General features: G+C 46.2%; 4 protein-coding genes across 9 annotated transcripts in view; 2 read left to right on the top strand and 2 right to left on the bottom strand.

Annotated features, from left to right (window-relative positions):
• LOC117891552 (kazrin) overlaps positions 1–17096 on the top strand; it is a 37396-nt gene extending 20300 nt beyond the window's left edge. For 2 of the 6 annotated variants that reach the window (XM_034797068.1, XM_034797069.1), the window contains exons 3-14: positions 4450–4989; positions 5470–6043; positions 8264–8575; positions 9323–10219; positions 10287–10347; positions 10406–10608; positions 10681–11175; positions 11264–11425; positions 11517–11661; positions 14599–14710; positions 15343–15366; positions 15433–17096. In XM_034797068.1, the coding sequence (XP_034652959.1) occupies positions 4876–4989; positions 5470–6043; positions 8264–8575; positions 9323–10219; positions 10287–10347; positions 10406–10608; positions 10681–11175; positions 11264–11425; positions 11517–11661; positions 14599–14710; positions 15343–15366; positions 15433–15924 (3591 nt within the window). In that variant the 5' untranslated portion in view covers positions 4450–4875 and the 3' untranslated portion in view covers positions 15925–17096. Of the gene's footprint in view, positions 1–4449; positions 4990–5469; positions 6044–8263; positions 8576–9322; positions 10220–10286; positions 10348–10405; positions 10609–10680; positions 11176–11263; positions 11426–11516; positions 11662–12598; positions 13587–14598; positions 14711–14791; positions 15015–15342; positions 15367–15432 lie in introns of those variants that run through there. The other 4 variants (XR_004648633.1, XR_004648634.1, XM_034797070.1 and 1 more) reach the window with 4 other exon arrangements.
• On the bottom strand, positions 2400–2936 carry LOC117891558. Its single transcript, XM_034797078.1, has one exon. It carries the CDS (start codon positions 2895–2897, stop codon positions 2415–2417), a length of 483 nt encoding a protein of 160 aa, XP_034652969.1. The 5' UTR covers positions 2898–2936; the 3' UTR covers positions 2400–2414.
• Positions 17097–17831: 735 nt separating the features above from the next.
• Positions 17832–20647, bottom strand: LOC117891559. Its single transcript, XM_034797079.1, has 2 exons — positions 20534–20647; positions 17832–18537 (listed from the first exon to the last, which is right to left on the bottom strand). The coding sequence occupies exon 2, from the start codon at positions 18518–18520 to the stop codon at positions 18305–18307; it is 216 nt and encodes a 71-aa protein (XP_034652970.1). The 5' UTR covers positions 18521–18537; positions 20534–20647; the 3' UTR covers positions 17832–18304.
• Positions 18676–20532, top strand: LOC117891555 (probable hydroxyacid-oxoacid transhydrogenase, mitochondrial). The gene is made up of 5 exons (XM_034797076.1): positions 18676–18832; positions 18901–18985; positions 19134–19508; positions 19571–19712; positions 19770–20532. The coding sequence occupies exons 1-5, from the start codon at positions 18783–18785 to the stop codon at positions 20510–20512; spliced, it is 1395 nt and encodes a 464-aa protein (XP_034652967.1). The 5' UTR covers positions 18676–18782; the 3' UTR covers positions 20513–20532.
• Positions 20648–21748: the final 1101 nt, after the last annotated feature.

Consider the following 21748-nt stretch of genomic DNA (forward strand, 5'->3'; position numbering starts at 1 on the left):
TGATTTTGTGGCTCTTGTTGGTGTTGCCGCCGCTCTGACCCGACTGCCAATTGGGTAAAGCATTTATATTTCGCGCCTGGTGCGAATACCAAAGGCATAGTGTTCCCACTCTGAACATTGCTCTGCCTCTGCCTCTGCCCTCGCCTGCATGGGAAAGTATGCCCCGTGTTCCGTGTTGTACACGCTCTTAAAAGTCTTGAGCTGCCTCTCTATTTGGTTAAATTAAAACACACAAATTTAACTCTGCTCTGCCTGATGCTGCCACTAATTAATTGCAAACTAAATGAGTTTCTTGGCAACAAAACTTTATCCGTTCCATGCCGCAGCATGGCTGATGGCTGTCAGTTGGAGTCTAACGAGGGTAGATAAGGGGGGCTAGAAGGAAAGATGCAACGGCAGCTTTAACCAATCGAAAATTCGGAAATCTAAAACAGAAAAGTTTTCCCTTCTCCCATGCTAGTATTCCATTCGAGTGCATGGAAAGCTGGCTGACTGCGAAAGGATCATACTGTTGACTCCAGGTAGTCATAAAGGAAATTATGGATAATAAGGGAAACAAGTGTAAACAAGGGTCAACAGAAATGTAGCCAAGTGTTGGTTCTGAAGTGAGTCACCCGCTCATGAGTCACACAGTCGGAGATTGAGGGACAAATTAAGTTAGCTCCATGGAAATTATTTGTTCAAGCTCATCGAATGGTTCCACATCCAAACATCATTTGGCAGAGCTCAGTCCAGGCCATGGCAGACCCAAAACCCATCCAGCCATCAGTCAATCAGTCAGTCAATCAGTCAGTCAGTGAGCCATTAAATTCTCACTTGGCGTGTGCAGCCGAATGGATTTCAATGGTCGCCCGCAGCGCAAATCTGTTAATTTAACTTATTAATTTGCAATTGAATTCCCCCCGCAGCTGTTGCTGCCGCTGTCAATGTCAATTATACTCCCACTGCCCCTGCTGCCACATGCCTCATACACACTCGTACCGCTGGCATTTGGACCTAGAGTTCGTTGAGTTGCAAGTGTAATCATGTCTGGCCAAAATATTGTTCCTACCCCAAAGCAGTACACAAAAACGCATTAATTTGCATACATTTTCGATGCGAATCTCATGCAAAACTCAAAACGAATACGACAGAGCAGAATAGGTTCAACTTTGTTGGATACGATACGAACGGAAAATGGAAAAATAGAATTAGTTGCTCTTTGGTGTTGTGTATGTTTTGGGGCTACAATTAGTACGCCTGCATAAATTTCTACTCTAACTAATCTATGAATGGATAATCTTAGATTATGAAAGAATACTTTTGAAAATATATTTCTTGAGTTTATCCTCTCGAAATATTTCATTTGTGAAAATTGTTTAAAAGATTATAAGAGTAACTTTATGAGGCCCAAATACTTTAAGCCCATTTGGATCGTTGTCTAGTCTGGGAGGACATACTAAAACCAATTTTGAAGCACACTTTTGCAGCTCTTTGGCTTACACACACGCAGAGAGAGAGAGTCATCCCACAGGAAGGGACATACAAAAGACCGACCCTAGAGTTTAATTGAATAAGAATGCAACTGCATAAGCATCGTCACTGGCAGGCCACAAATCGAATAACCAAGCAGAAACAGGTCAAGTGCTTCAACTGAACTTGGAGTTGGGGGGCAAACGCTGACACACACAGATACAACCTGTGGACAAAGGGGAGGGAGGTGTACTCTGGCTGGCCAACACGTTACTTTGAACTGTGATATATGTGTGTAAACCAACGCTCACACTCACACTCACACTCCAGCATCAACTTGCAGTCGAGTGCACATGAGCGGGAGCTGCCTTTGACTCCGGCTGCCGGCAGCTGGCTACTCAGGCACTGAGGGCAGCTCTCAGACGTAGGCTAATTTGCCAAGATCTCACACAAATTACAACCGACGGCAAGGCAGAAGTTTCTGCTAATGCAATGCAAACTACTGTCCAAGTTCGGACAACGGGGAGTGGCCTCCTTTATTTCCGAGCAGTTTAAAACAAGATTTAACAAGATACAAATCCAGGTCCGAATACTAAATACGCTTGGAGCAGGGAGAGAAAATGTTGGCAAAGGCTCAGATTCTATTAGAGAAACATTTGTGATTATTATCGCCTTAAAAACTTTTGGATTTAGATATCTTATAAGCTGGAGAACTAATCATCTTATGGTTCTGTGCATGGCTAACTCCTTGCTGGACTAAATTAGGGTATGTGTAGACCAAGTTCTGAATTGTTGGATAGTTGACAAGCGATTTTCTGCAACTATGTCGAACACTGTCGAAGACAGAGACAGCCTTTAACTGTGTGGAAAGTTTTGCGTGGACAGTCGACAGTTTTGAAGGCGTGTGCCAGTGTACAAAAACCAGCTTTAGTTCAGTTTATTCCGAAAGTTTGTCCGCCCATTTAATAGGATGCCTCTGAGCCGCTCGCTCTGTAGATCTCCGTCAGATTCTTGAGGAACTTCTCATGCCTGACCAGATCGCAGCGTTCACCCACTGTGCTGATGTGCTGGCTGAGTCTCTTCAGGCGGGCGTCGAGGAGCTCCCTCCGCCTCCGCAAATGCTCGTCCATGTCGCGGTTGATGCGGTCCAGGGCGCACTGCAAGGAGCTTGCAGTTTGCCGATGGTGTCTGTCGACGACCAGAGCCACCTTGGCCAAATGCATCGACAGTTGATAGGTCTTCTGTTCCTCCAGAAAGGAGCGACGCTCCCCTGCCAACAGCTGCTTCATTTCCAGCTGCATGAGGGTGGGTCGTGTGCGTTTTCTGTGCAGGCACTCAGGCAGCTCCTCACTAACCGAATCCTTGCAATGAACATAGAAGGCCACGTTGTCGGGACGCTTAAATTCCTTCGCATATGGGTTACCAAAATACTGATACATACTCATAATCTTACATCGAATTTGTTCACTGTTCAAATCAATTTAAAAGCTCGTCAAGTCTGACAGATTTTGCCATGTAAACATATTAATCTGAAACATTTTTCAATCTGTCTAAAGCTTATACACAAGTACGAGTGTACTTTCCATGTGCACCATAAATATCCCTATTAAGCAAGCCACAAGGCAGACCAGACCCAAGCCGAGCCCTACCCCAACCCGCAACTTCAGAGAACTTCATCTGTGTCCGTGTGTCCGTGTGTCCGTGCGTCTGTGTGGCTCGGATATAACACAAAAGTTACTTGTTATTATTATGATTAAAGTTTCTGCTTGTGTGCCGCACACCACATTAGTGCTACTTCCCTGCCCCCAAGCATACCCCCATATATATTCCCATGCATATCCTACGCTCTTATAAATGTTTGTGGGTTCGCAGTCAAGGTGCAGGTGCTGGCTCAGGTGGAGTCTGCAGCCCTTGGCGGCTTAGGGCAGACATATCGTATGTGAGGCTGGACTGCCTCACCCGTTAGTAGCCCATTTACATCATGCATTTCTGGGGATAAAGTGGAAGAGCAAAAAACGGCAAACCCAAACATGACCACAACATATTTTGCTGACCATCTCTTTGCCGTTGGTCTGCGCCTTAAAGCGGATTAAAATTGGAATTTTAGAGTGGATGGAATGTCAAGGAAGGGCAGTGGCCATTCAGCTTTTAAGAGCTGGTTGCGTTGCCAATTGAGCTACCAGATATTTTCGGAAGGTGCCGGGGAGCACGGTTTATTAGTGATACTTACGAATTAGCAGCTGTGCCTCCATGTGCGGGTCACGGTTCACTGTATAATTAGTTCCATTTTGCATTGCGTTTCTTTTATGATTCTCAACCGAGTCCAGTTTTGAATGCTCCCAGCCATTTCTCTCTTTGTGCTCTGTCAGTCTGCACCTCCACCACCACCCAAAAGGTTGAATGGCGCGACTCAACTTTTACTGAGGCCGCAGTGCAGTGGAACTGGGTGTTGACATGCAATGCTGACAGAAAAGGAAAAAATAGCCCAAATGGAAGTTTATGGCCAGCACTGGCACTGGCCTACATTCCAACCACTAAGCTTGCTCGGGGACTGCAAAGCTTTCGGTTTTTATGGCCATCAATGCTGGACACACGTGGAGCTGTCCACTCTGAACCCAAATTAGTTCCCTCTCCCAGAGGACAAAAGAGAAGCGAACGACAAAAAATTGAATACCATCCATATGACGGGCTATGAAATACCCTCCATTCGGATTACATACCCTACGATTTGATCGATAGGGAGTACTAATTTCAATTTGAATATTTATCTTAAACTTAATCCTAAGAAAGCGTAGAATTGACTGTAATTTGTAACGCACAAATGTCTGTGAAATTGTAGGGCATGCCCCTTTACAGAGTACCTTCAATGGTTTGTTGGTCGGGTGCAAACTTCCCATAAACATTATACACTCCGGAAAAAAATGTGGATTTATCGTTTACAAAAAATAACCGCAGCATAAACGGCAAGTAAAAACTCCCATTTGTATTTATTTGCAGGTCAAGAGCTGACAACAGAGGCCCTCATGTTCGTTATTGATAGAGAACTCGCGTAGAAACGTGATCCAGCAGAGTCTTAGAGAGTACTCTTAGCAGAGTCTTCGAGTACGTATTTTCCTGGTGCCCCTGTGTCCTGTGTCCAGTGTTGTGTGTCCTGTGTCCTGTGTCCGTCCTGCCTAGTGCTAAGTCAGAATGTTTGAGCCTCGATTAGAGCAGATTTGTGGCAGTTGAAAGTTGCTTTCTAGCACAGCAATAAGAAAATAGCACACGCACACACACAGAGAGCACACAGAAACGCCCACCCGCCCACACGGAGACACGAGATACTTTTGTGCTGGTGTGAGTGTGTGTTTAATGTAGTGCTGTGCCTGCGCCTGTGTGTTTGTGTGGCGTGTGTGTGTGTAGGTTTTTCCGTGTTTCTGAAGCATGCAAATAAACGGTCTTGCTGCCGGACCCACGATGGCCGCATCAGAGCCACCAGAGCCACCGCCGCGCAATCCGGATCGCATAAATGCCTCACTGCACAAGCTCAGCGAATCCGTAAGTACCACCAGCAACCCCGCAATCCATCGCCACCCAACCAACCCTCCTCGCCTCCTCCGACACTCAGAACCCCGCAATGTAGGCAAAATTACCCCCGAAAAACCTCAAACTCACTTGATATTTTACCTAATTGGACTCATTCATTGCTTGTTAGAGCGGAGGGCGGGGCTGGGGCCAGTACCGAGGGGAGCCAGTCCTCTCCAATTGCATGCCGCAGTTTTCTCCTCCCCCCTTCTTGGCACACTATTTCATCTTCCACTTGTAGAACAAATTCCCCCCACATCTGCATTTGCATCTCTCCCTCATTGACTAATTGACAACTTATGGGCTCTCGCTGTCTGTCGCTATCTCTCTCTCTCTCTCTCTCTCTCTCTGCTTTTGCTCTATTTCTCTCTAATCTGCTCTTATTTACCTCTGGCCACCAGAATCATTGAATCTAAAGTGGATGTCATGAAATATCTTCAATTTACTTTGCAGAAGATTGTCAAATCGCTGGACTCGAGTCTGATCAAGGAGAAGTCCGGCTCCGTTAACAACAATAAGCCCATACGGCCGCTGCTTTCTCTGGATAACTCTGGAACGGCCTCCACCTCGGCAGCAGCAGCATCCGTGGCAACAGCAGCAGGAACAGGAGCAGCAACTGGAGCTGTGGGAGGAGCACCTGCCAAGCCTTCGCCCCTGGTGCTCACCAGCAAACGAGACCTCACGCCCAGCAACGACACCAGCTCCTCGCCGGCCAGCTCGAATGGCAGCAATCAGACACTTACTCCACCCATGACCATCGACAACCAGCAACAGCAGCAGCAACAGCAGCAGCAGCATCGACCACCGTCATATCCTGGGAAGAGCGAGGTCGTCGGTCTGCCACAGCCACAATTGCCGAATGGCATCGGAGGCACAGCCAACGCCAACTCTATACCCGGCCCAGCCATGATCCATGCGAATAACTCAAATTTAATTGCCGCTGGTCACCTGGCACAGGGAGTTGGAGTCTCCTCCACGTCCACGTCCACCGCCAACAGCTCCTCTGGCGGCAGTGCACTAAATGCTGGTAAGTGTGAGTGTGTGAGTGTGTGCGTGTGCATTCGTATGCGGGTGTGGGTGTGGGTGTGGGTGTGGCTGTGAGTCTGAGTGGTGGAAGGCAAAGGCAATAAGGGAATGGGAACGGACAGGGACACGGGAAGATGCGTGCAAATGCATTTGTAATGGGCAAAGGTGAAGGGGCAGCAACGGGGGAGCAATCAGCAGATTGCTGCGGGCTGAAGAGCAAGTGGAAGGGAATGGTTAAATCAGCAAATTCCAGAAGCATGGCGTCGGCGCTTAAAGTGAAATTAAATCAACGTCCGCTGATTGAATACTTTCGAACTAAAGATTTCATTTAACCGATACAAAATTCGACAACGTTCTGATTTATTAAATAATAATTTTGTTTTAAATCCTGATAGTTACCAGTAAATATTTAAAGTTTTAGTGACCCAATAAACTCATAAATCCATTTATAAACCATGCTTTAAATTTGCAGGAAAGTCCCTTAAAACGTGTTTACATTTTCTAGTTAATTTCTAAAATGCAACAAATCCTTGCTTTGAGGATGAGCACATTGACAAAATGTTTGGGTTTTTAATAAAGTTGTAACAAAGTAGCATGCGAGCATCTTGTCTGCTCCGGAAGCCAAGAAGCAAACACTCTGACCGCACAGAAATTTAATGCTGTCCGGCGCACGATGCAACTTGCAAGTTGCAAGTGGCAAGTAGATGATAAAAGCCGCACAGCATCACAGTCGGGCGTCAGTGGGGAAGACATAACACAGACCACAGAAACAACAAGGACAGATATTGGGTAAACCACAGACACAACATCAACGAAGGGCGGAAGATAGCCAAGAACAGGGTTAGGGATAGATAGATAGTCCGGCGGTTCTCTGGGATGTGCAGAAAGTGGGTGTGTAGTGTAGTGTAGTTTTTCTTTTGTTGTTGTTGTTGTTGTTGCTGCGTGTCGGACTGAGATTGGCACTGGGGGCAGCCCAACGCATCGGATTAGATTAGAATGGCAAAGTGATGTACACTTCAAAAATCGGACAAATGGATGGTAATGGCCTGCGTTGCCTGCACACTCTGCCCCCCTCACTCTCCCTCTGCCTCTCGAACTATCTTTGAGTGCTGGAGTTGAGAAGCCAACGAAGCGCATAGTCAGGCTTACCCCACGCAGAAGGTATACAAGTTTGAGAGGGTCCGTCCCAGAGTGGACGGCTAAGTTGAAAACTTAAATATTCGAAATTGAGTAGAGAGTTTATCCGTCTGTAGACAGTGGAATATGGAGCGGGGAAACTGTTTTCATAGTCCATTCAATTAGAAAATGATTTAAATCTGTTTATTTCGCTATCCAAACAATACAATTTGATTGTGAAATATGCACTCGTATTTTGCGATTTAATTATGATTTCATGCCGAGCATTAAGCGCTAATTAAATTTCCATTCAAGTCTTTAGACGAACGATAAATCCACAAGGAAAAAAATGCCCCACCCGGTACCAAAACTGGTGGAAGGAAAATAATTTTCATTAATTTGTTGACATGTTTGTGCGCGAATGGTGTGGCTGTGGGGGGAGCAGGTCAGCAGTCAGGGTTGAGTAGTGAGTGTGCAATCAATTTAGACCCATCGTCAGCTATGCACAAGGCTGAGTTTTGTGGGTAGAGTGAGTGTTGTGGGAATAGGTAATCAGATTGTTCATCCCGTAAATGTATTCTTATGAATTCATTATAATTGAAATTACTCATTTTGCCCGTTCGTTTGCATCTAGATTCTAGATTAATGTTCCGAAATAAATCGATATTTATATGTTTTACCCGTACAGCAGTTCTAATTGTTGTTTATTTACCATTTCACTGTTCGACTATGTGTCCAGTTTGGCATTTTGGATCTCTCTCCCATTGTGTGTTGCAATCTAATTTCGTGCACGTTCCCAAACACCCGCCTCCCCGTGCTCTCCGCCTAACCACAATTCGAATCCGAGTGCCTCCCATCATCATTAAGTATCGTATCTCATCCTAGTCGTCATCAGTATCCATTCTTGCTATTGTTCTTGTTCTTCGTATTGTTGTTCTTGTTGTTGTATGTTCTTTGTTGTTTGTTGATTTGTTTTGTTTGGACTGTACGAATTGGGTCCACCTGAAGCCCCCACCCGACCATCCTTACCAACCGAATCATCCCACCCATCGAAATATCTCCATCTATATATCTACAATATGTATCTGAACAATGCAATATACAGTCGACAAGCGGAATGCCAATGATGTTTGCCCAATTGTGAAATTAATGGAACCGGAGTCAATGGCAACCGCAAGAGCAGCTCCAGCTCCCGCCGCAGCCGCAGCCTCAGCCGCATCATCGACAAATATGAATCCAGCATTATCGGCCTTCCTGGCTCTGGGGCCCCCGCACTCTCCGAGTTCCGCTGCCTCGGCAGCCCTGCTCATGCTCGAGTCCTCCCGCGATGGTAATCGCAACGAAGAGGCAAAGTTCCGACTCCGAGGTGGTCCGTGTTCGGGTTCGGGTTCAAGCTCAGACTCTGGTCCGGCTTCAGGTAAGTTGAACAGTCATTTTCCGATTTGCTCTGCTCTGCTCTCTGCTCTCTCTTTTGTTTTGTTCTTTTCACTTTCATCCCAATTTCCGTTCTGCTATTTTTTTGAACTGAAGCAGCAGCAGCAGCTTCATCATCATCATCATCACAATTAGCCCGCATGCCCAAATTCATTCAATCCTCTTACTGCCCTCCTCACCTGCACCTGCACCAGCTCCTGCACCTGAAAAGTAGTTGCACTTGGTCCCCATTCAACAGCCTGTCGATTCGTTGCCTTGGCCTGCTTAAGTTATAATTACATGGATTTTAGTTTGTTCGCCAAAACTTTCATTCAATGCAATGCTTCTGTTCTGCTCTTTTGTTTTGGCCGGTAGCTGTGTAGAGGATTTGGGTAGTTCTCAGTTTATGTTCTTTGGTTTCCTTCTGCGTTGCTTGGTCAAGAAGACAGGCACTTGATAAGCGGGGGCTGGGGAACGTAACTGGTTGTGGGTTGGCTTTAGCTAGTCTAAAGAGTAGTGCCATGCAGGGATGCAAGAAACCATTTATTTGAGCTCCGTTAACTATGCTTTCCCCATCTGGATACTTGAAACATTTATGCCACATGAGCCTTGAATTATTAAGAACTAGCTGAACCTTATCGAACGGCGTGCATCCCATATACTGAGCACCGCTTGTCCGCAGCTTTTGGTAGCTGTAGAAAGCCAAATCGAAGCCAGGACTTTTGTTTAAATATTACTCAATGTTTAACAGAATCGGGCATGAAGCTGCGAGAGGAGAACGATCGTCTCAATGCGGAGCTGCTTCGCCTGCGTCGACTTCTGGAGCTCTCCACGGACGGCGCCGTCGGGGGCGTGGATCCCACAGAGGCAGAGTCGCATGGCAACAACGGAACAGCTGCGCAGGATCGCATCGAACGACTGGAGTCGGAGCTGCGTACGGTCAAGAATCAGCTGCTGACCATGCGGCTGGAGCGAAAGAAGCTGCGAACCGACAAATCCGATCTGCTGGGACAGGTGAAACAGCTGTGCGCCTCGCTGCAGGAGAAGGAGCAGGAGTTGCGCGACTTTATTCGCAATTTCCAGGAGCGAGTGCGGGAGTCGGAGACCACGAATGCCAAGCTGTCGGGCGATCGGGACCGGGAGCGCTTTCAGCTGCTGAAGCAGGCCCGGGATGAGGCCGAGCGCTCACTGGCCCTGGCGCAGCAGCTCTCGGCTCGGGACTTGCAGCTGCAGCGACTCCAGGAGCAGCTGCAGGAGGCACGGCGCCAGCTCACCGGCTGTCTCTCCGACCAGGAGAGTCTGCACTCGTTTGCCCCCCTGACACCGCCCTCTGCGGCCTCCGGAATGCTCAGTCAGATGGCAGCCGGCTCGGGCATGGGCGGAGTCCTGGGCGGACTGCGCGGCACAACCGACGACAGCGGGCGTGGCAACTCGCTGTCGGCATTCAGTGGCAGCCTGAGCGGCGGATCCGGAGCCACAGCCGGCGATCGCAACTCGTGCTCCAATGACTCCGGACTGCGCAACAGCAGCGACCGGGAGAGCACCGGCGGGGAGCTAAACTTCAGCGACGGCACCTGCGACAATGGACCGTGCATCACCGTGGATCCCGACAGCATTTCACTCGTCTCCAGCCAGAACATGTATCAATGTGAGTGATCGACTGATAATATCTGATCTCGGAGGAGTTGCAGTTTACTTTTCTCTCCCCTTTCCAGTTGGAACACCCAAAGAACGAAGCCCCACACTGTCGCCCCTGAACTCGGCTGCCTACTCAAGGTACTTTATGCTTTCTCCTTTCGAAAAGCTAAACTCATAATTTATCCAACCAAAACAGATCCGTTGAGCAGCTGGGCTCACCCGTGGACCCCGATGGACCAGGCGGTGCTGGCGCCATAACCCGAAAGTTTGCCTGTGCCACAAAGAGCGGACCATTGGGGGCACGCAATGGCCGTGGGGGCACCTGGGGCAGCATATCGCGTGTGTTTGCTCGGTCCCGCAACAAGAGCAAGGCCCTGTCTGCCGATGGAGTGACCGAATGTGAGTCGGACGAGTGCTGCCTTTAGGGGGACAGATTCCATGGAAGATATTCTAACAAATTCTCTCCATCAGACACCGACTATTCGTGGAATCCGCTGTCGGAGGAGGGCTATGCCGACAAGATTCGCCTGCTGCGCGAGGCCTCCCAGCTGCCGATGGAGCGCTGGCGGGCCACCCAGGTGCTGGCCTGGCTGGAGGTGGCCCTGGGCATGCCCCAGTATAGTGGACGCTGTGCGGAGAACGTGAAGAGTGGGAAGGTTCTGCTGGAACTGAATGACATCGAGCTGGAGGCTGGACTCGGCCTGGCCCATCCCATGCACCGCAAGAAGCTGCGCCTGGCCATCGAGGAGCAGCGGCGACCGGAACTGGTGCGCTATCCACTCATCACCCAATTGGGCCACACCTGGGTGGCCTCCGAGTGGCTGCCGGACATTGGACTGCCGCAGTACGCGGAGCCTTTTCTGCAGTCCCTCGTCGATGCTCGCATGCTGGACACACTGTCCAAGAAGGAGCTGGAGAAGTTTCTGGGTGTGACCCGAAAGTTCCATCAGGCCAGCATTGTGCATGGTAGGTGACACATGACACACCGACAAAAGGTGAACCATTAACGACAGTTTTCATCTGTTTTCCCTCCCACTTTCCCTCTGTTTGTCAGGCATTCACGTGTTGCGCATCGTGAAGTACGACAGGCAGACGTTGGCCATGAGGCGAGTGCAATCCGAGACGGTGGACACGGACCCCATTGTTTGGACAAATCAGCGCTTCATACGCTGGGTACGATCCATCGACCTGGGCGAGTACGCTGACAACCTGAAGGGTGAGTGTATTGATTGCCTCTCGATTATGCCATTCATTAAACCAATTATGGTCGCTCTCCTGCCCCTTTCCACCATTCCCCCTCCTCGTAGATAGCGGTGTTCATGGCGGACTTGTCGTGCTGGAGCCATCCTTTTCGGGCGATACTATGGCCACGGCTCTGGGTATTCCCCCATCCAAGAACATAATACGACGACATCTGAACACGGAATTCGATGCCCTCATTTTGCCAGCAAGGTGAGTTCGGACTCGCCCGTCATTCAATCATTTCAAATGTGTGTGTGTGTGTGTGTGTGCTGTATGCGTGTGTGTGTGTGTGTGTCCTTTGTGTAATCCTTCGGTTTTGACATGTGAAAGTGATCCATAAGTAGTAGCGTAATACAGCAATTTGATTAGTGTATTCTCTGCTTTGATTGAGTTTTCGTTTTGTGCCGTTTTATATTTCCAACCCCATCCAACCGAAACCCAACTCCACCCCCACCCAACCCCCATCTCTGCTTTAAGAGAGTTTACTTAACCTTCCAGTTAATGTTCAAATTTTTGTTGTGGTTTATTTTGTTCTGTGAGTTTGTGGTTTTGGTAATCATATCATTTGTGCACTTTGTTTATCAGATCACATCATCATCGTCAGTCATTGGGGGAGCATCATCATTATCATTATCACTCATATTTTGATCATCTGGCTATTTCGTTAAGTGCTTTGCTAATCTGTTTATAGCTGCTTCTTAGGTGCATATCATATCCGTCTATTTTTTTTCCCCACATCTTCTCGCGTCATTTGCCATCTTGCCAACTTGAGCGCTGCAGAAATGCGATATTCTCTGGCCACTAGAGAGCCCGATGTCTTCCACCACATTCTAAACTCATGCGATGTCATATCTCTGTCATATCTATCTGTCTACTCGCTCGTGCATAAGTATGTCATAGTCTATCGTATCTGAAAAATATTGTACTTTGTTTCTTTGTTGATCATGTTAACGTAAACGTAAACGTAAACGTAAACGTGTCTTAGACAACCTTTAACAAATAAATGTCCCAATACTTGCGAATCGCACTAATGGCGGCCTTTCTGTGGCCATGTTTCTCTCTCTTTTCTTTTCCAATCAATATGTCGTTCAATATACATACATTATACTGTGTGTATGTATATGAATTTCTTATATCCGCAATGCAGATACTTAATTTACTGTCAAATGGAAGAGTTTCAAATGGAAAGCTCCCGTCAATTGGCCAAATTGCAGGGCCATTAAACCCACGCGAAACCACCAAAAATTAGTGAAAGAAAATGGAAAATCAAATGGGATTCAAAATAGATCTATTTAGCCAAGCTGATGATGATGGTTATAATGATAATAGCCACAGGGAGAGAACAATAATTGGAGCACAGCGCTAATCATATCGTCATTACGTATAGTTGATAGTCGAGACACAGAGCAAAGATATTCACACTCCGATTAGACTTAGTATGTGTAGTATCCGCATTTGTATTCACATTCGTACTCATAGTTTAGTAAGTGAGTGTGCTTCAGGCATCCAACAAGCAACGCAGCGCAGAGAGCAACCCAGACCCCCACGCTTTGCACATTCGATATTGATAGTAGAAGCTTAAGGATTTTTTGCCAAGCATTTAATGTCAACGATAAAAGTATGTAGTAGAAATACACACATACACACACATATATAGGGTTAATGCTTTGCTTCAGAGTTAGCTTAAAAAAATACAAAAAGGAGAAAGGAATGGGATGGAGGAAAATCTGCAACGATCTACCTTCGCCACTAGCCGGGAAGGAGTTAGTTGAGTTGTCCACTGTGATACAGCATCGAAAATGTTGGTCAACGCACAATGCAAAATTGAACGAACCCTTCGAGACCACAACAACCACATGCATACCACACACACATACATACAAATGCATAGTCACACATACAACATTTCGTGGTTAAAACTGTAGTAGTCCATGTGTTTGGTTGGTGTGTTGCATACCTTGGTGCGTTTTTCTAGCGAGTTTGCACTGCGGTCGCCGTCTTCCAATCTTATAATAAGGAATTCTGAAGCAAAAGTGTGGATGTGGATGGGTTGGCTGCAGTGCGAGTCGCAAATAGGTGAATTTTATCCTAAAGTCTTTAATTTGGTTGCGCTATTTTGAACTACAATGTCAATTGTAAGTAAAAATTGCTTACTAAGTAGCTCTCTAACACACAAAAACACACAGACATACACGTACTCGTACCCAACAGCAAACTGAAAATCAAACCTATGTATGTACAACGTATGTGTTATCAATGTTTTATGTAGCTTGAACTAGTGTAATCGTTGTCATCTTAATACAATACAATACCCACTCGAACTCCACTCAAAGTGTGATTGGATTGGAACTAAAAGGCTTTAAAAAGACATACCAAAAACAACAACCCACTTAACTTAATATGTAACTGGCTGCTGGTTGGTGTCTCTTGATTTCTGTTTTTCTTGCCATTTCGACTTTCTTTTCTGGGGCTGTCTTTCCTCTCAACATACACATACATAGATACATACATAAATCTTTCTCCTTGTTTCCTGTAGGTTTTTTTCGCTATGAGTAGTTAATTGGGACAAAATTTAAATGCGAAATAAAACAGAAAGTTACACAAAAATATGTATCTCTCAATAAGATAAATTGATTAACCGATTCTTGTCTCTGTCCCGTTTCTTTTTCATCTTTTCTATACTTTTATCCATCTCCTGCTTTTCCTGCTTCCAATTCAAACTATAATCGAATCAACGGCTTGTTGTTGTTGTTGTTGATGTCTGTCTCTGGCTATGCTTGATTGTATAACACAATTATTACCACAATAACACGACAACAACCACCTCTCTCTCTTTCTCTTTATGTGCGTATGCGTGTGTGTGTGTGTGTGCCTGCCTGCCTGCCTGCCCGCCTGCCTCTGTATCACTATATCTGTGTATCTCTGTATTTGTGCCCGCCTGCCCGCCTGCTCGTACTCTCCTACGTTCCGTTCTCTGCTGTGTCTGTGTACTATCTCCATTGTGCCGCCTGCCTACCTATAACGAAAACTTTGCACAAATCCAATCAACATCCACACATCCACACACCCACACACCCACACACACACACACACTATACGAACCTATGCAAAAAATCGGATATCGACATTGCCATGTTTGTTGTGTAGAGCGACTCTGGGTCAAGGCATCCGTTCAGGTTGCGGCGTAGTGCCCCTGACTGGACCCGGCGGACTGCAGCACTATGCCACAACAGACCGCCGCTCGAGCGGTAGCCTCAGGGTAAGTCCACCACATAAGTCACTCTATAAGCTCTATAAGCCATAATCGATATTGATATACATATATCCTCCTGTATTTAAGCCTGACTTGACGTGAAGCTTTTGTTGTCTCTCAGTGTCTAACTACTTGTCTCCTCCATATATATAATCGAATATTCCGCCCACTAGAGGTGCCACTAAGATCTTTCACACCACAATACGTTATACTCCATATCAATGATTGTTTTCTTACATATCTAAGTATGTATGTATGCAGTTTATGTATGTGTACGTAGTCCCAGCTAGTAACAACCGACGGCAGATAAGTATGACATTAAATAAGGATATCCCACTTTGATATAAGCATGTTTGTTTCAAATAATTCAGCTAATCATCAAAAACAATCGACAGCTAATAAACACACTTCAATACTCGTAATATCAGACACACTTTCAGCGAATATTCGAACAAAAGAATTCCAAATTTAGACATACAGCCACAGCAAAAGTTTCACGACATTTCTAAACGACACTATAATTTGTTTTCTCTCTCCAATCCTTTAAAATATCCAAAAGGAAAGAGTTTATATTCTTGCGCAGAACCTTATTAATCCCAATTTATATTTGTCTCTCTTTCGTTTCTGGTTACCCATAGATTTCGGCATGGAAAGGATCTCAGGTGAGTTCAGATCGTACACCTTTCCCTTACTATTAATTACTAATCTTTGGACTATTTCTTTTGCAGAGCTCTCTTTCCAAAGCCTTTCGGTTCAATGCTAAACCCCATCGTGCCGGCGATCGCAGCTCCTTCGGCAACTCCACCTCCCCAACGCCTTCGTACAGCAGCAGCGAGGGTGGCGGAGGAATATACGCTACCATAGGTTCGCTGCATCATCAGCAACAGCAGCAGCACCAGCAGCACCAGCAACAGCAGCACCAGCAACAGCAGCAACACTATCATCACTTTCTGCCGCCTCCGACTACTGCTCCGCCGCCAATTCCCATGGCTGGTGGCAGCAGCAACAACTACAGTCATGGTCCGCCGCCGGGGCACCGCGTGAGCGCCCCGCCCATTGGCAGCGTGCTGGATGGGAGCGGAGTGGATGCCCAGCTACTCTACGAGCAGAGTCGACGACGCGTGAAAAGCATCAGCGACATTGGAGCATCGACGAGTGCGGGCAGTGTGGGGGCGTGCAGTCTGGGGGGAATATCGGGCTCCTCGGAGTCTCCCGAATGAGAGTGGGAGGCGAATCGGAGCTAGCTAGACAACCACAACCACAACCAAAGATACTCAGCTGTATTCCCTTTATAGTCAAGTGACGAGTGTCGCCTCTTACCTGTTTATAGTCAGTTAGTGTCCCTTTCCCGTTCCTTTCTGGATTCGAGCTTAGATTCCAAAGCAAAACCCAAAACGCGAGTTCAAGTGTATTCAAGTCAAGTGTCGGACCCACCTTCAAGATACAAGCAAACAAGAATCAGCAAGTACAGATATACATGTAACTATCTCTACCTATGTCAAGATACAAATAAACGAGTAAGCATTTGATCAAATCAGCTAGAACTACGAACTGCGAGTACATAAGTATATGCTAAACAGGATTCCATATAAACAGATACATATATATGTACATATGTATGTATGTCGCTGCATATATAATACTTATTAGAGATAATATAGGCTAAGTTCAATCCCTCTCGAAAGCGAATCGACGCCAACACACACACACAACCCCACTAAACCTAAACACAGAATAAACTCGAATAGTTTAATTAATCGTGTGTAACTCTAATCTAATGGTAAGTGTAACTGTAATGTAAAGCTAGCTTTAAATTGATTTACAAATGTAACCCTACGCTGGAGCACTGCCCCAGCTCTAACAGAGAGCGCACGCAGTGCTCTGGCGTCTGGGATTGGCAGCCACAGGAGCAGACTCCGATGCATGCGATGGATGTAATTACAATTTAGATAAATTGAAATTATTTTGTAACCGAACCTATCGTAGCTAAGCCAATGAAAGTGGAAACCGAAATGGAAACGAATGGATGCTATTGAATTCAATTTGATAAACTGCAGACAGCTGCAATTTGTAAATGATTCCGAGGCATACATACACGCATAAGTATCCTTTGATGTAGCGCATAATAATGATCAAATACAAGTCAAGTACAGAAACTAAATCAAATACAATGCGAGCGCACTCCAATTCCCAATCCCCAATACCCCTTACACCACGAAAGAGCATAGAAAGTAACGTCAGCCTGCTACAGCCCCCCCGAACTATCATCGTATATCGAAATATCCCAGAATGAGAATGGTATTATGTATTAAGCAGACCAATTTAACTCTAGTGTACTACGGCAAACAAAAGAAACTATCGAATAAACCAATGATCAAAACTCTGTTGTAAATAGATCCGTCTTTGATTTGCATTTCTTTATTGTGTGTAGGGGGAAGTTCGGCCCGCTACACGAGCAGAACCTCAACGAATTGCATTTGCTCAACTCCAAAACATTTAACCTTCACCAAAAGTAGATGTGCCTTCTGTATCTTCTGTGGCTCGCTGCACCTCCGTGTAGACTCCTCCCGCTCCTCCCGCTCGGATTGCTAGCGTCGATCGCTGTCGTTGTCGTTGCGCGGGCGTCGTGTGGTATGCGGACGGCCCTTGGGCTCTGGAGCTGGAACTGGCTCCGCGGCTGTCAGGGTGCCCAGGCTCCCAATCAAGGCGAGGACACCAAATACAAGGAACAAACTAAACCACTTCATCTTCGCTATATGCTCTTTCCGCCACTCTTGGTTGCAAACTGCTGACGGTTCGGCTGTTGTCGATGCGTTTTATGGTATGGCGGTCGACTGGCCGGCGACCCGGCGAATGCTAATGAAGGGAACTGCCGTCAACATCGTTTACCTTTGGCTGTTGTTTATGTGCGCAGATCAAGTGAGATATCCATCCAAATTGAGTTGTAAATCTAGCGCTAAAAATGGGCGGACATACATTTAGGTAATTGGCTTCACTCACAACTGAATCGAACAATTCTCGATGTCACTTTTCCCATTCCAAGCGAATCTCAACCAGATCTCTGTGTGGGATCTCCCTGGCGATTGTTTGGCCTAATTAGTTGGCAAAGTGGAAACACATTTTGTACGATAGAGGGTTGGATGTTGATAACTTTATCTAATCATGTGGGGGTGAGGATGCGCGATGCTTCCTTCTAGCTTTTATATACAATAGGTGATCTCCTGGTGTGGAGGTGAGGAAGTTATTTCCACATAAAATAAATATAAATCGATGGCAAACATTTGCCGTATGTTACATTTTCTACACTGAGGACCAACATAGGTTCTGTATAAATCGATTAGTTGATAAATTAACAAATATAAAAAATGGAACGCGTAAGATTGAACGAATAAATACAATTTACAGATAACGAAAATGTTAGCTCTAAAGAACGCGGTATACAAAAACCTTACCTAACCGGACTTCTTATACATATGGACTTCTGATTATACGAATTCTTCGAGCATTTATCGAAAATGCCCCAGCGAAGGTCATTTCTATTGGCAATTTATCTATGTAAAACTTTAATAATATCACAGCGGCCGTCGTCTGGGATCTGCATCAAAACATCCATTGATCCCCATGTGCTTGCGGACTCAGACTCAACTTTTGTTGGAAAAGCTGGTCCAGTTCGTTCATTTCCCTCTCGCGGCGCAGCTCCTCGGCAACTTGCACCCACAGGTTTTCAAAGCCGTTGTCAAAACTCGCCATCGAGACATCGCCCTCAAAGGCGCTGTCGTCCATAACATAGGAGTATTCTCGTTTGTAGTCGCACATTTTGTTTGATTTCAAATCTGCAAAAAAAGAGAGAAACGGTTAAGTATCGATCGCACAGTCCATGAAGCTATCGATATGCGGCCACTATCGATAGGCTCTTATCAGCGACCAGCTGATTGAGTTTTTTCGTACACAACACATATTCAGGTTTCTCCGCCGATCCAATTGTTATTACTTTTAACCTGCACCTCTACCAATTTACGCACTTCGCGCTGGTCTGCGAAATTTCTGCCAACAGTCAAAATACAAAACTGAGCCGGAGATGTCGCGTAAAAATGTCTTGAACTTGATCAATACGATCGTGTCCAATTCGTAAGCTGATGTTTAAATAAATTGCATGTACAATTTGTTTAATTAAAACCTGCCTTATTCCGTTGTAGCTGCAAGTGCCCCGCCCACGCACATAACTATGGATCAGCAGCGGCCACGGGGATCCAGACGGGACAGAAGGAGTACGCCTTCGAGGCAAGTATTTCTGCGTTGGACTTTGGCCCTCACGCAGATAGGAGATAATCATCTCGCTGTGACTATAGTTGATACGTAGATCTACCAGCCGACATCCAAAGTCCAAGGCAGATAATAATCATTAATTGTTTCGTTTATGTTTTGGTAGATGTCTGCCTCGACGGTGCGCTTTGGACCTGGTGTGAGTGTTGAGGTTGGCGCAGACTTGCGAAACTTGGGTGCCAAGAAGGTCTGTCTGGTCACGGATAAGAATGTAGCGAAGCTGCCGTCAGTCAAGGTGGCCTTGGACTCCCTCAGCCGCCATGGCATAAACTATGAGGTGTACGATGATACGCGTGTGGAGCCAACGGATGGCAGCTTTTGGCATGCCGCAGAGTATGCGCGCCAGAACGAGTTCGATGCATTTTTGGCCATTGGCGGTGGCTCAGTCATGGACACGGCCAAGGCGGCCAATCTGTTCAGCAGTGATCGCGACGCAGAGTTTCTGGACTATGTCAACAGTCCGATTGGCAAGGGAAAGGAGGTGATGTCTGCTGCAAGGAATGACAAGTTGAATGCTGTCTAAGATCCCCGTTTGCCCTGTAGATATCGGTCAAGTTGAAGCCCTTAATTGCTATGCCCACCACCTCAGGAACTGGCTCCGAAACCACTGGTGTGGCCATCTTTGACTATAAGCGATTGCACGCCAAGACTGGAATCTCCAGCAAATACCTCAAGCCGACTCTGGGTAAGCTATGCACCAAGTCCCCATATCTCAAACTTTTCACACATTTTATAACTTCAGCCATAATTGATCCTCTGCACACCCTATCGCAGCCCGAGCGAGTAATGGCGTTTGCCGGCTTCGATGTATTCTGCCATGCCTTGGAGAGCTTCACGGCAGTGGACTATCGCGAGCGGGGACCAGCGCCGAGTGATCCGAGTCTGCGACCCACCTATCAGGGGAGGAATCCCATATCCGATGTGTGGGCGCGGTTTGCCCTCGAGACGATACGCAAGAACTTCATCGATGCCATATACCAGCCCGACAATTTGGAGGCTCGCTCCCAGATGCATCTGGCCTCAACAATGGCCGGAGTGGGCTTTGGCAACGCTGGGGTGCATCTCTGTCACGGACTGTCCTACCCCATTTCGGGAAATGTGAGGGACTACAAGCCAGCTGGCTACTTGGCCGACCATGCGCTCATACCGCATGGCCTCTCCGTTGTGATCAGTGCGCCGGCGGTCTTTGAGTTCACTGCGCCCGCTTGCCCCGATCGCCACCTGGAGGCTGCCAAACTTCTAGGCGGTAAAGCAGACGGCGTTAAGGCAGCAGATGCCGGTCGCATTTTGGCGGACACTGTACGAGGCTTTATGCAACGCGCTGGCATTGAAAATGGCCTCCGCGAACTCGGCTTCTCCAGCAGCGATGTGCCCAATCTGGTCGCGGGCACGCTGCCCCAGGAACGGATCACTAAATTAGCACCTCGCGCACAGACCCACGAGAACTTGGCCCAACTCTTTGAGAATTCCATGGTGGCTTATTAAATGAATGGGCTCTTCACTTACCCACGCGCCTGGCCTGTTCGCTTGAAGAAAAAGTCTAAAACTAACGGGTCCATGCAGCCAAGCTTTGGTCTCACTGCAGTTGAAGACAGACGAAGCTTTTAAAGTTTCCAAGTGCATCCATGCATAGTATATTTTTACACACATACAGACATACGCGTTAGAAAAAATACCATAAACATAAAAATCAAAGAAAGTAAATTTGTTTTCTTGAGTTCGGATTGTGTAGATCGATCTTGCCTCACCATCAGTCCATTTCTGTATTTTATTTTGCCTGTTGATGCTTTTTAATCTAATAGGGAATTTAGTTACTATGCTGTTGAGTATATTTGAAGCAAATTGTATTTGTTAATAACATTTAAAAAAGACCGCTCTCTTTATTTTGGTTTTTGTTCTTCAGCTGTTCTGCCAGGGCTGCACACTTTCGATAAGCAAAGACAAGTATCGATAAGTTTGAGTTGAAATGGAAAATTTAAAAACCCTGAGTGTGTTTTAAAGAATAATAAGATCGAAGAGAATGTTACGTCAAGACGGACCGGATTTAATATAAGCTAGCTAACATTAAGATTCCAGCGGAAATTGTACTTCAGATAACACACAGATCCAATCTCCACTTCCCGTTCAATGCCGTGGATATAGTTAAAAAAAGAAAAGTTTTTTTATTTTATTGAACCGCATGTTATATTTAATACGTAGGTATATTAAAGATTACGATCGGTTTGGTTAAAATAATTTATTGTTTTCGGAATTGGTTTCAAAGTCAAAGTAAGTCAACCGATTACTTGATTTGATGGGAAAAAAATGATAATAAAAAAGGGCTTAACTTAGTTTTTATGCATTAATTGTTTCTCTTGTCTGTTCCGTTCAGATTACAAATCAGACGCCATTTGAAGGAGTCCTCTCTAATAGTTTCTACACAGATCGGGATCGAAACTCCTACCGCAATCTTCTGGTTCCTCGCTACTATTAATCCTGCCTCCTCCTGACTCGTGTTTAGTTTTGAAACAGTTGGTTTGAATTTTGGCAAAATGGCACTAAATCTTCAAGTTTTTCCCGAAATTCTCTTGTTCCTACGTTTCGATGCGGCTGCAGCTGGGTAATTAAAAGGTTTTGGTTATGGGAGATTGGGATATTGGGGCGGCGGCTCAATCAGTGGTAAGTCCGTTGCTCTCGAAACGGCTGCTAATCGAGCTCTGTCTCCGTCCGGGAGTGTTGCCC

This window comes from Drosophila subobscura, chromosome E (genome assembly GCF_008121235.1).
Source record: "Drosophila subobscura isolate 14011-0131.10 chromosome E, UCBerk_Dsub_1.0, whole genome shotgun sequence".
NCBI lineage: Eukaryota > Metazoa > Arthropoda > Insecta > Diptera > Drosophilidae > Drosophila > Drosophila subobscura.

What these genes read in the sequence shown, in the direction of transcription:
- LOC117891559 (XM_034797079.1), bottom strand. Translation starts at nt 18,520, where the DNA reads ATGTGCGACTACAAACGAGAATACTCCTATGTTATGGACGACAGCGCC.
- LOC117891555 (XM_034797076.1), top strand. Translation starts at nt 18,783, where the DNA reads ATGTCGCGTAAAAATGTCTTGAACTTGATCAATACGATCGTGTCCAAT. An exon ending in AGAAGGAGTACGCCTTCGAG is followed by an intron (nt 18,986 to 19,133) that starts GCAAGTATTTCT and finishes ATGTTTTGGTAG; the next exon opens with ATGTCTGCCTCGACGGTGCG. An exon ending in CGATTGGCAAGGGAAAGGAG is followed by an intron (nt 19,509 to 19,570) that starts GTGATGTCTGCT and finishes TTTGCCCTGTAG; the next exon opens with ATATCGGTCAAGTTGAAGCC.
- LOC117891558 (XM_034797078.1), bottom strand. Translation starts at nt 2,897, where the DNA reads ATGAGTATGTATCAGTATTTTGGTAACCCATATGCGAAGGAATTTAAG.